Here is a 17,476-nt window from a genome sequence, read left to right as displayed (position 1 = left end):
GGTTCGAAAGTCTTCCGCTCGCATTGAAACGCGCCCAAACTCCCTGTTGTTCCCATCGGCGTGGCCATCTTCAGTTCAGCCAAGTGTGCTTGAAATTTACCTTGGAATTTTAGCTGCTCTGCAAAACAAAGAAGCCCTCAAAGTATCTCGGTCAGTTGGCTGGATCATCCACCAACAGAAATTTCACGATAATCGTATCCTCATTCGTCAATGTGATATCTTGTCTCCGACACCACAACATATTCAGACTACAAGATGGTTCCATTACACAGGAACTTTGTCAGGTGACCTCGTCACCTGATGCCTTTATTGTATTTAGAAACATAGAAAATAGGTGCAGGAGTAGGCCATTCGGCCCTTCGAGCCTGCACCACCATTCAATATGATCATGGCTGACCCTCTATCTCAACACCATATTCCCGCTTTCTCCCCATACCCCTTTGATGCCTTTTGTGTCTAGAAATCTCTCTATCTCCCTCTTAAATATATTCAGTGACGTGGCCTCCACAGCCTCCTGTGGTAGAGAATTCCACAGGTTCACCACCCTCGGAGTGAAAACATTTCTCCTCATCTCGGTCCTAAATTTCCTACCCCGTATCCTGAGACTGTGTGACCCCTTGTTCTACACTTCCCAGCCCCGGGGAAATATCCTCCCCGCATCCAGTCTGTCCAACCCCGTCAGAATTTTATACCTTTCAATGAGATCCCCTCTCATTCTTCTAAACTCCAGTGAACACAGGCCCAGTCGACCCAATCTCTCCTCATACGACAGTCCTGCCCTCCCAGGAATCAGTCTGGTAAACCTTCGCTGCACTCCCTCGATGGCAAGTATATCCTTCCTTAGGTAAGGAGACCCAAACTGCACACAATACTCCAGGTGTGGTCTCACCAAGGCCCTGTATAACTGGAGTAAGACTTCCTTGCTCCTGTACTCAAACCCTCTTGCAATGAAGGCCAACATACCATTGGCCTTCCTAACTGCTTGCTGCACCTGCGTGTTTGCTTACAATGACTGGTGTACAGGGACACCCAGTGTGCCGTATATCCTGTGTAATCTGATATAAACCAGTAGAACATCAGTGACGTGATGTGACGTGACATTGATGGAATGGGTCTTGTGGGAAGCTGTGAGGTCACATGGTAATACCACATTACAGGAAAGATTTGATTGCACTGGAGAGGGTACAGAGGAGATTTACCAGGATGTTGCACTGGAGAGGGTACAGAGGAGATTTACCAGGATGTTGCACTGGAGAGGTTACAGAGGAGATTTACCAGGCTGTTGCACTGGAGAGGGTGCAGAGGAGATTTACCAGGGTATTGCACTAGAGAGGGTACAGAGGAGATTTACCAGGATGTTGCACTGGAGAGGGTACAGAGGAGATTTACCAGGATGTTGCACTGGAGAGGGTACAGAGGAGATTTATCAGGATGTTGCACTGGAGAGGGTGCAGAGGAGATTTACCAGGATGTTGCACTGGAGAGGGTACAGAGGAGATTTACCAGGATATTGCCTGGACTGGAGAATTTTAGCGATGAGGAAAGATTGGATAGGCTGGGGTTGTTTTCTTTGGAACAGAGGAGGCTGAGGGGAGACCTGATTGAGGTGTATAAAATGATGAGGGGCCTGGATAGAGTGGATAGGAAGGACCTGTTCCCCTTGGCAGAGGGCTCAACAACCAGGGGGCACAGATTTAAAGTAATTGGGGGGAGGTTTAGAGGGGATATGAGACAAAATGTCTTCACCCAGAGGGTGGTGGGGGTCTGGGGCGGAACTCACGGCCTGAAAGGGTGGTAGAGGCAGAAACCCTCACCACATTTGGATGTGCACTTGAAGTGCCGTAACCTACAGGGCTACGGACTGAGATCGGGAAAGTGGGATTAGGCTGGGTAGCTCTTGGTCGGCCGGCATGGACACGATGGGCCGAAATGGCCTCCCTCCGTGCTGTAAATTTCTATAAGATCATGGCTGATCTGATCATGGACTCAGCTCCACTTCCCTGCCTGTTCCCCATAACCTTTTACTCCCTTATCATCCAAAAATCTGTCGATCTCCACCTTAAATATATTCAATGTCCCAGCCTCCACAGCTCTCTGGGGCAGAGAATTCCACAGATTTACAACCCTCTGAGAGAAGAAATTCCTCCTCATCTCAGTTTTAAATGGGTGGCCCCTTATTCTAAGACTATGTCTCCTAGTTCTAGTCTCCCCCATCAGTGGGAACATCCTCTCTGCATCCACCTTGTCGAGCCCCCTCATAATCTGATACGTTTCGATAAGATCACCTCTCATTCTTCTGAATTCCAATGTGTATAGGCCTAACCTACTCAACCTAACCTCATAAGTCAACCCCCTATCTCCAGAATCAACCGAGTGAACCTTCTCTGAACAGCCTCCAATGCACGTATATCATTCCTTAAATACGGAGGCCAAAACTGCACGCAGTACTCCAGGTGTGGCCTCACCAATACCCTGTACAGTTGTAGCAGGATTTCTCTGTGTTTATACTCCATCCCCTTTGCAATAAAGGCGAAGATACCATTGGCCTTCCTGATCACTTGCTTTACCTGCATACTAACTTTTTGTGTTTCATGCACAAGTACTCCCAGGTCCCACTGTACTGCAGCACTTTGTAATTTTTCTCCATTTAAATTATAATTTGCTTCTCTATTCTTTCTGACAAAGTGGATAACCTCACATTTCCCACATTATACTCCATCTGTCAAATTTTTGCCCACTCACTCAGCCTGTCTATATCCTTTTGCAGATTTTTTGTGTCCTCCTCACACATTGCTTTTCCATCCATCTTTGTATCGTCAGCAAACTTGGCTACGTTACACTCGGTCCCTTCTTCCAAGTCGTTAATATAGTTGGGGTCCCAGCACTGATCCCTGCGGCACCCCACTAGTTACTGGTTGCCAACGGGAAAATGGCCCATTTGTTCCGACTCTGTTTTCTGTTAGCATGGATAGAGGATTGGCTAACTAATATATTACCCCCAACCCCGTGAACTTTTACCTTGTGCAGTAACCTCTTATGTGACACCTTATTGAATGCCTTCATGAAATCCAAATACACCACGTCCACTGGTTCCCCCTTACCCACCCTGCTCGTGACATCCTGAAAGATTGGGTGTCCGGACCTCCCCACCCCTTGCTTCCGTACGGGCGCTTGTGGAAGGTACATCGGAGTTAAGTCCTCCGTCCCGGCTGAGTCCAAAAGCAAAACTCGCTGCTCTGTGTGGACCTGTTTCTGCCAGAGGATGGGGCTGTTGCAACTACTTTTGTAAATTGCTCAATGCAAAAGAATGTATTGGTGGCTCTCCCTCCTCCCGTGGCATTGCTCATGGATCGTGCGGCTTTATAAAGAAAGGGGCCCTACATGCTGCCATGCACGACATATCATTCTGCTGCTCGGGCAAAACTGTGCATCACTGGCGCGTCTCTTCAAAAGGCCACAATTCAATTTTTTTTTTTTAATTCATTCTCGGGATGTGTGCATCGCTGGCATTTATTGCCCATCCCCCTAATTTCCCTCGGAGAAGGTGGTGGTGAGCCGCCTTCTTGAACCGCTGCAGTCCGTGTGGTGAAGGTGCTCCCACAGTGCTGTTAGGGAGGGAGTTCCAGGATTGTGACCCAGCGACGATGAAGGAACGGCCGATATATTTTCAAGTCGGGATGGTGTGGTGACTCGGAGGGGAACAATGGTGGTGTTCCCATGCACCTGCTGCCCTTGTCCCTCGAGGCGGTGGAGGTGGTGGGTTTGGGAGTGACGGAAAGGTCTGGGTACAAGGGGGAACCAAGGATGGCAATAGAGGGCTTGGTTGGAATAAAACCGGAACATTTTGGAAAATCCGAGCGAGTCAGGCAGCATCTGTGGAGAGGGAAACAGAGTTAATGTTTCAGGTCGATGACTTTTTGGGTGGAAGGAACGAAAGGGAAGGGCTGATAGAAGGCAGGACTGATCAAATGAAAAAAGGTAGTGTAATGTATTTGCTTCATGGGTTCTTTGTTTAAGAATTCATAGCAATACGTGACAAAGGGTCACAGACCCCAAATGCTAACTCTGTTTCCCTCCACCGATGCTGACTGACCACCTGAGAGTTCCAGCTTTTTCTGATATTAAGAACTAGTTGGTTTATTAGCAAAGGTTTAACAATCACACCACACATTACCGGTTCATCCACCAGGCTCACAACCACCTGGCCCCATCGTGGATCCCCCGAACCCAACTGGCTGGGGTTTTATTGAGTCTTGTGAACATCACATGACTGGCTTAGCCACTCCCACTCAACAGCTCTACAACTGTTTTAAATTAACAAATAAACTTATTAACAGGGCACTAGAACCTACAAATTAACAATAAAACTTTCAGGGAACTTTGCAGATCAAATTATAATCCTGTTGCCGGGGGTGATGATGCACTCCAGTCCCTCCGGCGCCCACCTCTCGCGGAAGGCCGCGAGCGTACCGGTGGACACCGCGTGCTCCATCTCCAGGGACACCCTGGCTCGGATGTAACCGTGGAAGAGAGGCAGGCAGTCGGGCTGAACGACCCCCTCGACCGCCCGCTGCCTGGACCGGCTGATGGCCCCCTTGGCCGTGCCCAGGAGCAGTCCTACGAGGAGGCCCTCGGACCTGCCCGCTCCCCTCCGCACAGGGGGCCCAAAGATCAGGAGTGTGGGACTAAAGTGCAGCCAGAATTTGAGGAGCAGCCCCTTCAAATATTGGAAGAGGGGCTGCAACCTCACACACCGAACACACACGTGGAACACGGACTCCTCCAGACCGCAGAAATTGCAGGCGGCCCGGGAGTCCGTGAACCGACTTAAAAACCGATTGCAGGGGACTGCCCCGTGCACCACCCTCCAGGCCAAGTCCCCAATAAATAACGGGAGGACTCCCATGTAGAGAGCACTCCATTGGGGACCCCCACCTCCTCCGGACAGCAAGATGGCGCGCCATGGTGTGTCCGGACGGCAGACGAGGATGGCAAGGTGGAGAGTGTGCAGGAGCAGCCCGTACAGGAAACCCCTCCCTCCGCGCGCAGAACTGAAAGGCACGGAGGGGATTTCCCAGAGGAGGCTCAAGTTGTGAGGCGCCGGTTCCCGAGGGAGGTTTCGGGGCTTGGCGCCGTTGAGGAATTCCGTCCGGACGGGGGTCAGTTCGGACGGGATCGCCCCCCCACGTGCTCGAGCCTCCTCGACACACCTATCGGAGTTGGGGCCTAGCGCTGTTTTTGAGCGACTCGATGGCTTTGGCTCCTCCGCCATCGAGCAGGTCCCTAACCCTGGTCACCTCACCGGCCACAGCCCTCTCGTCCGTCTGCCACCTTAAACCGCGCTCGCGGAGGTACGGATTCCTGAACAGCGGTTCCCGAAGGACAGCCGCCACTCCAGACGGGGTGGGGGGCGGGGGAGAGAGCTCCGCTTGGTGGCGACTCTGTTCCAGACCCTGATGAGTTCCTGGTAAAAGACAGGCAGCCCCCGTATGTCGGCCCTGACGCCCCCCAGGTTTATAAACCGGAGCTGCCTGTCATAATTGAGGCCGTACTGCTGGCTGGACACGCAGGTGCATCCATGATGGGGATGATGATGCGAGGGGAAAGGAGATGGCAATGGGACAAGTAAAGAAACGAAAGATGAATCTAGAAGAGGTGTAAATGGGAATGACAGAATTTTTGCCAACCGCTAATATCCCCCTCAAAAAGGGAGCGACGGTGCTTGTGATCTGAAATTGTTGAAGTCGATATTAAGTGCGGAAGACTGTAAAGTGGTTTGGGTTTGGGTTTTTTGGGCTGTTACATAAGAAATAGGACCACAGCCCCTCGAGCCTGCTCCGCCATTCAATGAGATCACGGCTGATCTGATCCTGGTCTCAGCTCCACTTCCCCGCCCGCTCCCCCAAAACCCTCGACTCCCCCTGCACTTCAAACATCTGTCGATCTCCGCCTGAAATATATTCAATGACCCAGCCACCACAGCTCTCTGGGGCAGAGAATTCCACAGATTTACAACCCTCTGAGAGAAGAAATTCCTCCTCCACCCTCACCTTAAACAAACGAAGAGCTCCCTGCCGGCAGTGAAAGGTATTGACTTGCGGAAAGGGCCGAGAGCTTGCTGGCCGTTTCTCGATTCCCTGGTTGGTTTGTGACGGGCGGTTTGACTGACTGACTGACTCTGTTTCTCTCTCTAACCCATAAATATGACTCGACCGGCCTCCGGCAGCTGGTACGTGACAATGCAGACCTGCGCTGTGAGCTTCCTAAGCTGGAGAAACGACTTCGCGCTACAGCTGAGAGAGTCAAGGCACTGGAGGGCGCACTAAAGGAGGCCAAGGAGGGGGCGATGAAAGACCGTAAGCGTTACCAGCTGGAGGTCGACCGCATCAAGGAGGTGGTGCGCGCCAAGAGCCTACCCAGGCGATCCCACTCCGCTCAGATCGGTAAGTGTGGGTGCTACACAGCAACACGGTACATCAGTCATTGAAGGTTGGCATGCAGGTACAGCAGGCGGTGAAGAAAGCAAATGGCATGTTGGCCTTCATAGCGAGAGGATTTGAGTACAGGAGCAGGGAGGTGCTGTTACAGTTGTACAGGGCCTTGGTGAGGCCACACCTGGAGTATTGTGTACAGTTTTGGTCTCCTAATCTGAGGAAGGACATTCTTGCTATTGAGGGAGTGCAGCGAAGGTTCACCAGACTGATTCCCGGGATGGCAGGACTGACATATGAGGAGAGACTGGATCGACTAGGCTTATATTCACTGGAGTTGAGAAGAATGAGAGGGGAATCTCATAGAAACATGTAAAATTATGACGGGATTGGACAGGTTAGGTGCAGGAAGAATGTTCCCGATGTTGGGGAAGTCCAGAACCAGGGGTCACAGTCTAAGGATAAGGGGTAAGCCATTTAGGACCGAGATGAGGAGAAACTTCTTCACCCAGAGAATTGTGAACCTGTGGAATTCTCTACCACAGAAAGTTGTTGAGGCCAATTCGTTATATATTCAAAAGGGAGTTAGATGTGGCTCTTACGGCTAAAGGGATCAGGGGGTATGGAGAGAAAGCAGGAATGGGGTACTGAAGTTGCATGTTCAGCCATGAACTCATTGAATGGCGGTGCAGGCTCGAAGGGCCGAATGGCCTACTCCTGCACCTATTTTCTGTGTTTCTACGTTGCTAAAAGATCCCACGGCATTATTTGGAAGAAGAGCAGGGGAGTTTTTCCCCGGTGTCCTGGGGCCAAAATTTATCCCTCAATCAACACAACAAAAAACAGATGATCTGGGTCATTATCACATCGCTGTGAGTGGGAGCTTGCTGTGCGCAAATTGGCGTTTCCCACATTACAACAGTGGCTACACTTCAAAAAGTAATTCATTGGCTCTGAAGCGCTTTGGGACGTCCGGTGGTCGTGAAAGACGCTATATAAATGCAAGTCTTTCTTTAGCCAGTGGCCGTGGCCAGGATATTGAACTGTGGGGATGGGGGGAGGGGTGGCAGTGGAGTGTAAGACTAATTAGAGCACTCAAAGAGTTGGCACGGGCACGATGGGCCGAATGGCCTCACTCTGTGCTGTCGCGTGGAATCAGATTCATCACCATCATCATAGGCAGCCCCTCGGAATCGAGGAAGACTTGCTTCCACTCAAAGTGAGTCCTTAGGTGACTGAACAGTCCAATACAGGAACCACAGTCCCTGTCACAGGTGGGACAGACAGTGGTTGAGGGAAGGGGAGGGTGGGACTGGTTTGCCGCACGCTCCTTCCGCTGCCTGCGCTTGGTTTCTGCACGCTCTCGGCGACGAGACTCGAGGTGCTCAGCGCCCTCCCGGATGCACTTCCTCCACTTAGGGCGGACTGGTCTTTGGGCCCAGGGACTCCCAGGTGTCGGTGGGGATGTTGCACTTTATCACGGAGGGGTGTCCCTTGTAACGTTTCCTCTGGCCAGATTCGATAGTGAAAAGGGAAAAATTTGCCGGGCGACAGGGGACTGAACATGTCTGGGGAAGGGGGAGGGTAGTGGGACTAATTGGATCGTTCTTTCAGAGAGCCTGTACGGGGCCCGATGGGCCGAACGGCCTGGCTTCTGCCCTGCGAGATACTGTGATACTTACCCTTCTTTTCCAGCCAAGCCTATCCGTCCGGGGCACCACCCAGCCTGCTCTTCAGTCAGCACCCACGGGTCCCATCACCCCGACTCCTGCACCTACAGCAACTCGCTCTTCCAGACTTCCCACTCGATATACATGCCTGGTCCCTCGGAGCTGCCCACCAACAAATAGTAAGTGGCGGGGTTAGCGTGTGGGGGGAAGCGGAGGGTGTTTCTCACGTGTAACCCTTTGTGTGCAGGGCGGGTGGGGGGGTGGGTGCAAAGTGGGTGCGTTTGGTGGAAGGGTGAGGGCAGGCTTTGCTCACAAGACACGCCAGGTGGAAAGTCTGGATTTAGCAATTCTGGTCCTAATTGCTGATTACCAACATTTGAAGTTGCCTAACGGTGCTAAAACCGGTTTAGCACTTGAATGCTGATTAGACGTGATTTTCACGGAGCAGTATATGTCCAACAGCGCAGTGTGGCGCTCCCTCAGTACTGCCCTTCCGACAGTGCGGGGCTCCCTCAGTACTGCCCCTCCGACAGTGCGGCTCTCCCTCAGTACTGCCCCTCCGACAGTGCGGCGCTCCCTCAGTACTGCCCTTCCGACAGTGCGGCGCTCCCTCAGTACTGCCCCTCCGACAGTGCGGGGCTCCCTCAGTACTGCCCCTCCGACAGTGCGGCTCTCCCTCAGTACTGCCCCTCCGACAGTGCGGCACTCCCTCAGTACTGCCCCTCCGACAGTGCGGCGCTCCCTCAGTACTGCCCCTCCTACAGTGCGGCACTCCCTCAGTACCGCCCCTCCGACAGTGCGGAGCTCCCTCAGTACTGCCCCTCCGACAGTACGGCGCTCCCTCAGTACTGCCCCTCCGACAGTGCGGCACTCCCTCAGTACCGCCCCTCCGACAGTGCGGCGCTCCCTCAGTACTGCCCCTCCGACAGTGCGGCGCTCCCTCAGTACTGCCCCTCCGACAGTGCGGCGCTCCCTCAGTACTGCCCTTCCGACAGTGCGGCGCTCCCTCAGTACTGCCCCTCTGACAGTGCGGCGCTCCCTCAGTACTGCCCCTCCGACAGTGCGGGGCTCCCTCAGTACTGCCCTTCCGACAGTGCGGCGCTCCCTCAGTACTGCCCCTCCGACAGTGCGGCGCTCCCTCAGTACTGCCCCTCCGACAGTACGGCACTCCCTCAGTACCGCCCCTCCGACAGTGCGGAGCTCCCTCAGTACTGCCCCTCCGACAGTGCGGCGCTCCCTCAGTACCGCCCCTCCGACAGTGCGGAGCTCCCTCAGTACTGCCCCTCTGACAGTGCGGCACTCCCTCAGTACTGCCCCTCCGACAGTACGGCACTCCCTCAGTACCGCCCCTCCGACAGTGCGGAGCTCCCTCAGTACTGCCCCTCCGACAGTGCGGCACTCCCTCAGTACCGCCCCTCCGACAGTGCGGCACTCCCTCAGTACTGCACTGGGAATGTCAGCCTAGGTTATGGGCTCTTGTCTCTGGAGTGGGGGAGAGCGAGAGTGTGTGTGCGTGCGTGGATTGGGAATGGTGCTGAGGGTCTGATATCTCTCTCTTTCCCAGCTCTCTAACCGGAAGCTGCTCAAGCGGAACAGTGTCGTCCGGAGATGCTTTCGACCTGTATCAAAAACAGATCACGGACAACGGTGAGGGCAACCTTTGGGCCGGGTTTCATGCGCTTGCCGCGACTGCGACCTCGGAATTTGTTCTATTTCCGCTCACCACAGAGCAGGTGACAGGAAAGCAAGAGGTCCCCGGGCAGGTGATGTATAAAGCACAGGCTTGCATAGGTTCCCCGGGCAGGTGATGTATAAAACACAGACTATTGTAGGCTCCCTGGGCAGGAGATGTACAAAACACAGTCTAACTCGAGTACTCCAGGCAGGAGATGTATAAAATACAGGCTTGCATAGGTTCCCCGGGCCGGAGATGTATAAAATACAGGCTTGCATAGGTTCCCCGGGCCGGAGATGTATAAAATACAGGCTTGCATAGGTTCCCCGGGCCGGAGATGTATAAAACACAGGCTAGCGTAGGTTCTCCGGGCAGGAGTTGTATAAAACACAGGCTAGCATAGGTTCACCGGGCAGGAGATGTATAAAACACAGGCTAACGCAGGTACTCCAGGCAGGAGATGTATAAAACACAGGCTAACGCAGGTACTCCAGGCAGGAGATGTATAAAACATAGGCTAACGCGAGTACTCCAGGCAGGAGATGTATAAAACACAGGCTAATGCAGGTACTCCAGGCAGGAGATGTATAAAACACAGGCTAACGCAGGTACTCAAGGCAGGAGATGTATAAAACACAGGCTAACGCGAGTACTCCAGGCAGGAGATGTATAAAACACAGGTACTCCAGGCAGGAGACGTATAAAACACAGGCTAACGCAGGTACTCCAGGCAGGAGACGTATAAAACACAGGTACTCCAGGCAGGAGACATATAAAACACAGGTACTCCAGGCAGGAGATGTATAAAACACAGGCTAACGCAGGTACTCCAGGCAGGAGACGTATAAAACACAGGCTAATGCAGCTACTCCAGGCAGGAGACGTATAAAACACAGGCTAATGCAGGTACTCCAGGCAGGAGACATATAAAACACAGGCTAACGCAGCTACTCCAGGCAGGAGACGTATAAAACACAGGCTAATGCAGGTACTCCAGGCAGCAGATGTATAAAACACAGGCTAACGCAGGTGCTCCAGGCAGGAGACGTATAAAACACAGGCTAACGCAGGTACTCCAGGCAGGAGATGTATAAAACACAGGCTAACGCAGGTACTCCAGGCAGGAGACGTATAAAACACAGGCTAACGCAGGTACTCCAGGCAGGAGATGTATAAAACACAGGCTGGTGCAAGGACCCCAGCAGTTCGAGGACTATTCTCTCAGTTTGCTAATTACCCTCTGCCTTTCTCTCTTTTTCCCCTTTCTCTCCCTCTTCCTGCCTCTTCCCCACCATCTTCCCTCATACACAGGCAACGAAACCGATATCAACGATAACAGGTGAGCGACTTCTTCGCTGGGATCTTTCCATGCTCCGCTCCGTGACTGTCCGAAACGTCAGCTGTCCCTTCTGGACCAAGGCAGTCACTTTTAGACAGCCTTTGTGACTGACTGTCCCCTGGGAGTGTTTGATGGGACAGTGCAGAGGGAGCTTTACTCTGTATCTAACCCCCTGTACCTGCCCTGGGAGTGTTTGATGGGACAGTGTAGAGGGAGCTTTACTCTGTATCTAACCCCCTGTACCTGCCCTGGGAGTGTTTGATGGGACAGTGTAGAGGGAGCTTTACTCTGTATATAACCCCCTGTACCTGCCCTGGGAGTGTTTGATGGGACAGTGCAGAGGGAGCTTTACTCTGTATCTAACCCCCTGTACCTGCCCTGGGAGTGTTTGATGGGACATTGTAGAGGGAGCTTTACTCTGTATCTAACCCCCTGTACCTGCCCTGGGAGTGTTTGATGGGACAGTGTAGAGGGAGCTTTACTCTGTATCTAACCCCCTGTACCTGCCCTGGGAGTGTTTGATGGGACAGTGTAGAGGGAGCTTTACTCTGTATCTAACCCCGTGCTGTACCTGCCCTGGGAGTGTTTGATGGGGACAGTGTAGAGGGAGCTTTACTCTGTATCTAACCCCGTGCTGTACCTGCCCTGGGAGTGTTTGATGGGACAGTGTAGAGGGAGCTTTACTCTGTATCTAACCCCCTGTACCTGCCCTGGGAGTGTTTGATGGGACAGTGTAGAGGGAGCTTTACTCTGTATCTAACCCCCTGTACCTGCCCTGGGAGTGTTTGATAGGACAGTGTAGAGGGAGCTTTACTCTGTATCTAACCCCGTGCTGTACCTGCCCTGGGAGTGTTTGATGGGACAGTGTAGAGGGAGCTTTACTCTGTATCTAACCCCGTGCTGTACCTGCCCTGGGAGTGTTTGATGGGACAGTGTAGAGGGAACTTTACTCTGTATCTAACCCCGTGCTGTACCTGCCCTGGGAGTGTTTGATGGGACAGTGTAGAGGGAACTTTACTCTGTATCTAACCCCGGGCTGTACCTGCCCTGGGAGTGTTTGATGGGACAGTGTAGAGGGAACTTTACTCTGTATCTAACCCCTGCTGGAGAAGCTGAGGTTGTTCTCCTTGGAGCAGAGAAGGTTAAGGGGGAGATTTAATAGAGGGGTTCAGAATCAGGAGGGGTTTTGATGGAGTAGATCGGGGAGAAGCTGTTCCCCGAGGACAGGAGGGTGGGGTAACCAGAGGGACACAGATTGACGATAATCGGCGATGGAACCAGAGGGGGAGATGGGGAGAATGTGTTTACGCAGCCAGTTGTTGTGATCGGGAACGCGCTGCCTGAAAGGGCGGTGGGAGCAGATTCAATCGCGACTTTCAAACCGGGAATTGGGTAAATACTGGAAGGGGGAAAATTCACAGGGCTGTGGGGGAAAGGGCAGGGGGGGGAGTGGGACTGATTGGGTCGCTCTGTCACAGAGCCGGCACAGCACGGGCAACGATGGGCCCAGTGGGATCCTCCTGCGCTGCGTGATGCTACGATTCTGTGATTGCAGGAACGAGTCACACTGTGGCTACAAAGCCGAGGACCAGTCAAAACTCTACGTTTTCCAGCAGCAAACTGCTGCAAGCTAATGGCCAAGCTCCAAGTGCAGGTACCCCATTCTTTTGCTTCTGTTACCGTGCTCCATTTCCAACACCCCCAGCATCGAAGCACTGACCACACTCGACCAGCTCCGCTGGGCAGGGCCACATTGTCCGCATGTCCCAGACACGAGACTCCCAAAGCGAGCGCTCTACTCGGAACTCCTTCACGGGCAAACGAGCCAAAGGTGGGCAGAGGAAACGTTACAAGGGACCACCCTCAAAGCCTCCCTGATAAAGTGCAACATCCCCACCGACACCTGGGAGTCCCTGGCCCAAAGACCAGTTCGCCCGAAGTGGAGGAAGTGCATCCGGGAGGGCGCTGAGCACCTCGAGTCTCGTCGCCGAGAGCGTGCAGAAACCAAGCGCAGGCAGCGGAAGGAGCGTGCGGCAAACCAGTCCCACCCTCCCGTTCCCTCAACCACTGTCTGTCCCACCTGTGACAGGGACTGTTAGAGTGGAAGCAAGTCTCCCTCGATTCCGAGGGACGGCCCATGATGACGATGACCGTTTCCGTTGCTAGATTCCGGTTCCGTTATTACGGCAGACTGCCCGTGCGGGGTAACTCACTGCAACTCCAATGTAGAGTAGTTTTGCACGCGGGTGTTGTGAATCAGCTAGATGCAGCACCTGTGTGGGGCGGGCGGGGAGTGAGGGGGTTTACAAGTTCAAATCGCACCACGGCACCTTAGGGATTTAAATTCAGTTAATTAAATAAATCTGGGATTAAAAAGCTCATCTCAGTATCACCATCATCATCACAGGCAGTCCCTCGGAATCGAGGAAGACTTGCTTCCACTCTAAACACGAGTCCTGAGGTGACTGAACAGTCCAATACGGGAACCACAGTCCCTGTCACAGGTGGGACAGATAGACGTTGAGGGAAGGGGAGGGTGGGACTGGTTTGCCGCACGCTCCTTCCGCTGCCTGCGCTTGGTTTCTGCACGCTCTCGGCGACGAGACTCGAGGTGCTCAGCGCCCTCCCGGATGCACTTCCTCCACTTAGGGCGGACTGGTCTTTGGGCCAGGGGCTCTCAGGTGTCGGTGGGGATGTTGCACTTTATCAGGGAGGGCTTTGAGGGTGGTCCCTTGTAACGTTTCCTCTGCCCACCTTTGGCTCGTTTGCCCGTGAAGGAGTTCCGAGTAGAGCGCTTGCTTTGGGAGTCTCGTGTCTGGGGACCATGCGGACAATGTGGCCCTGCCCAGCGGAGCTGGTCGAGTGTGGTCAGTGCTTCGATGCTCAGTAATGGTGACCCTGACACTACAGGATTGTCGTAAAAACCCAGTCTAGTTCACTTATGTCCTTTCGGGATGGAAATCTGCCGGCCTTACCCCGTCTGGCCTATAGGTGACTCCAGACCCAATAAGGTGTACTTATTGAAATGTACAAGATGTCTTCCTCGATTTCGAGGGACTGCCTATGATGATAAGATTATGCGGGGCCTTGACAGGGTTGGTCTCCTTACCTAAGGAAGGATATACTTGCCGTAGAGGGAGTGCAACAAAGGTTCACCAGACTGGTTCCTGGGATGGGGAGATTGTCCTATGAGGAGAGATTGAGCAGACTGGGCCGATATTCTCGAGTTTAGAAGAATAAGAGGTGATCCCATTGAAACAGACCAGATTCTGAGGGGGATTGGCAGGGTAGATGCAGGGAGGGTGTTTCCCCCCGGGCTGGGGAGTCTAGAACCAGGGGTCACACAGTCTCAGGATAAGGGGTCGGCCATTTAGGACTGAGATGAGGAGGAATTACTTCACTCAGAGGGGGGTGAATCTTTGGAATTCTCTGCCCCAGAGGGCTGTGGAGACTCAGTCGTTGAGTATATTCAAGGCTGAGATCGAGAGATTTTTGGATATTGAGGAAATCGAGGGATATTAGCAGAGGGGTCAACAACCAGGGGACACAGATTTAAAGTAATTGGGGGGGAGGTTTAGAGAGGATTTGAGGGGAAATGTCTTCACCCAGAGGGTGGTGGGGTCTGGGGTGGAACTCACGGCCTGAAAGGGTGGTAGAGGCAGAAACCCTCACCATATTTGTATGTGCGCTTGAAGTGCCGTAACCTACAGGGCTACGGACCGAGAGCGGGAAAGTGGGATTAGGCTGGGTAGCTCTTGGTCGGCCGGCTCGGACACGATGGGCCGAATGGCCTCCCTCCGTGCTGTTTAGTTCTATGATTCTCTATGGGGGGCAGTGCAGGAAGGTGGAGTTGAGGTAGAAGATCAGCCGTGATCTCACTGAATTATGTAGTTGGTTCGAGGGGTCGAATGGCCTCCTCCTGCTCCTGCTTCATAAGAACAAGAAATAGGAGCAGGAGTTGGCCACTCGGCCCCTCGAGCCTGTTCCACCATTTAATACGATGATGGCTGATCCGATCATGGACTCAGCTCCACTTCCCTGCCCGCTCCCCATAACCCCTTATCCCCTTATCGGTTAAGAAACTGTCTATTTCTGTCTTAAATATATTCAATGTCCCAGCCTCCACAGCTCTCTGGGGCAGAGAATTCCACAGAGTTACAACCCTCTGAGAGAAGAAATTCCTCCTCATCTCAGTTTTAAATGGGTGGCCCCTTATTCTAAGACCATGCCCCCTAGTTCTAGTCTCCCCCATCAGTGGGAACATCCTCTCTGCATCCACCTTGTCGAGCCCCCTCATAATCTGATACGTTTCCATAAGATCACCTCTCATTCTTCTGAACTCCAATGAGTAGAGGCCCAACCTACTCAACCTTTCCTCATAAGTCAACCCCCTCATCTCCGGAATCAACCGAGTGAACCTTCTCTGAACTGTCTCCAAAGCAAGTTTATCCTTTCGTAAATACGGAGACCAAAACTGCACGCAGTACTCCAGGTGTGGCCTCACCAATACCCTGTATAACTGGAGCAAGACTTCCCTGCTTTTATACTCCATCCCGCCATACTCCATTCGTATCTCCTTGTGTAATATTTTTTTCTTTGTTTCACAGGTGCCAGAGAGGAGGCTTTGAGGCAGCAAGCGATTGACGCTGGCCTGGAACCTGTCGAACAATGACTGCGGCTCCCACTCTGTCATTAATTGTACTCTTCCCATCTTCCCCGTCTCTTCCCCCCCGCGTCGCCCCCCTTTACCGAGCGAGCCTTGGGTGGAGGGCGTGCACGCGGGGGATGGGACAGGAGAAACTGCTGTCGTCAACACTGCCCTTTCCTCTCTCTGCAAGCTCTCCCGACCAACGTTCAGCTGAAGGAACTGTTCCTTCTTGATCTGTCCTGGCTATTTGTGTGTGTGTGTGTGTGTGTGTGTGTGTCTTGTCCCTGTCCATGTCTGTGACTACTCCCAGCGCTGGTGTACTTTACCGACAAATGCCCTTTTCTATCCTATAAATAGGCTTTCCAGTATTTTGGGGGGCGGAGGCCGGGTGTGAGTGGGTTGAGGATTGTCCAAGCATGAATACACTTTCACTTTTTAAAATCTTTCAAGTAGAGAGCCAGAAAGAGGTTTGAGGCCAAACGGTCAACTTAACTGCTGAAGTCTTTCTCAATTTCTCTGCAGAAACAGTTGTGTTATCTGCGGCTAATGGGCTTCGAATCCTTGGGATTAGGCTGTGTCTGCACTCCTCTATATCCCTCCATGGCCTCCTCACCCCTCCCTATCTCTGTAACCTCCTCCAGCCCCCTACACCCCTCCCTATCTCTGTAACCTCCTCCAGCCCCCACACCCCTCCCTATCTCTGTAACCCCCTCCAGCCCCTACATCCCTCCCTATCTCTGTAACCACCTCCAGCCCCTACATCCCTCCCTATCTCTGTAACCCCCTCCAGCCTCTACACCCCTCCCTATCTCTGTAACCTCCTCCAGCCCCTACACCCCTCCCTATCTCTGTAACCACCTCCAGCCCCTACACCCCTCCCTATCTCTGTAACCTCCTCCAGCTCTACACCCCTCCCTATTTCTGTAACCCCCTCCAGCCCCTACACCCCTCCCTATCTCTGTAACCTCCTCCAGCCCCTACACCCTTCTCTATCTCTGTAACCTCCTCCAGCCCCTACACCCCTCCCTATCTCTGTAACCCCCTCCAGCCCCTACACCCCTCCCTATCTCTGTAACCTCCTCCAGCCCCTACACCCCTCCCTATCTCTGTAACCTCCTCCAGCCCCTACACCTCTCCCTATCTCTGTAACCCACTCCAGCCCCTACACCCCTCCCTATCGCTGTAACCTCCACCAGCCCCTATACCCCTCCCTATCTCTGTAACCTCCTCCAGCCCCCTACACCCCTCCCTATCTCTGTAACCTCCTCCAGCCCCTATACCCCTCCCTATCTCTGTAACCCCCTCCAGCCCCTACACCCCTCCCTATCGCTGTAACCTCCACCAGCCCCTATACCCCTCCCTATCGCTGTAACCTCCACCAGCCCCTACACCCCTCCCTATCTCTGTAACCTCCTCCAGCTCTACACCCCTCCCTATCTCTGTAACCTCCTCCAGCCCCTACACCTCTCCCTATCTCTGTAACCCACTCCAGCCCCTACACCCCTCCCTATCGCTGTAACCTCCACCAGCCCCTATACCCCTCCCTATCTCTGTAACCTCCTCCAGCCCCCTACACCCCTCCCTATCTCTGTAACCTCCTCCAGCCCCTATACCCCTCCCTATCTCTGTAACCCCCTCCAGCCCCTACACCCCTCCCTATCGCTGTAACCTCCACCAGCCCCTACACCCCTCCCTATCTCTGTAACCTCCTCC

At 53.3% G+C, this 17,476-nt stretch overlaps 1 protein-coding gene across 1 annotated transcript in view; it reads left to right on the top strand.

The window, feature by feature from the left end:
• The window catches only part of LOC139240886 (kinesin heavy chain-like), an 89,532-nt gene extending 73,490 nt beyond the window's left edge, over nucleotides 1-16,042 (top strand). The window contains exons 20-25 of the mRNA XM_070869391.1: nucleotides 6,227-6,443; nucleotides 8,127-8,280; nucleotides 9,666-9,748; nucleotides 11,088-11,115; nucleotides 12,671-12,769; nucleotides 15,723-16,042. Coding sequence (XP_070725492.1) covers nucleotides 6,227-6,443; nucleotides 8,127-8,280; nucleotides 9,666-9,748; nucleotides 11,088-11,115; nucleotides 12,671-12,749 — 561 coding nt within the window. The 3' untranslated portion in view covers nucleotides 12,750-12,769; nucleotides 15,723-16,042. The remainder of the gene's footprint in view (nucleotides 1-6,226; nucleotides 6,444-8,126; nucleotides 8,281-9,665; nucleotides 9,749-11,087; nucleotides 11,116-12,670; nucleotides 12,770-15,722) is intronic.
• Nucleotides 16,043-17,476: the final 1,434 nt, after the last annotated feature.

Source organism: Pristiophorus japonicus, chromosome X, assembly GCF_044704955.1.
Source record: "Pristiophorus japonicus isolate sPriJap1 chromosome X, sPriJap1.hap1, whole genome shotgun sequence".
In the NCBI taxonomy this organism is placed as follows: Eukaryota; Metazoa; Chordata; class Chondrichthyes; family Pristiophoridae; genus Pristiophorus; species Pristiophorus japonicus.
Note: the sequence above shows the minus strand (reverse complement) of the source record. Positions and strands in the feature narration are given on the sequence as shown.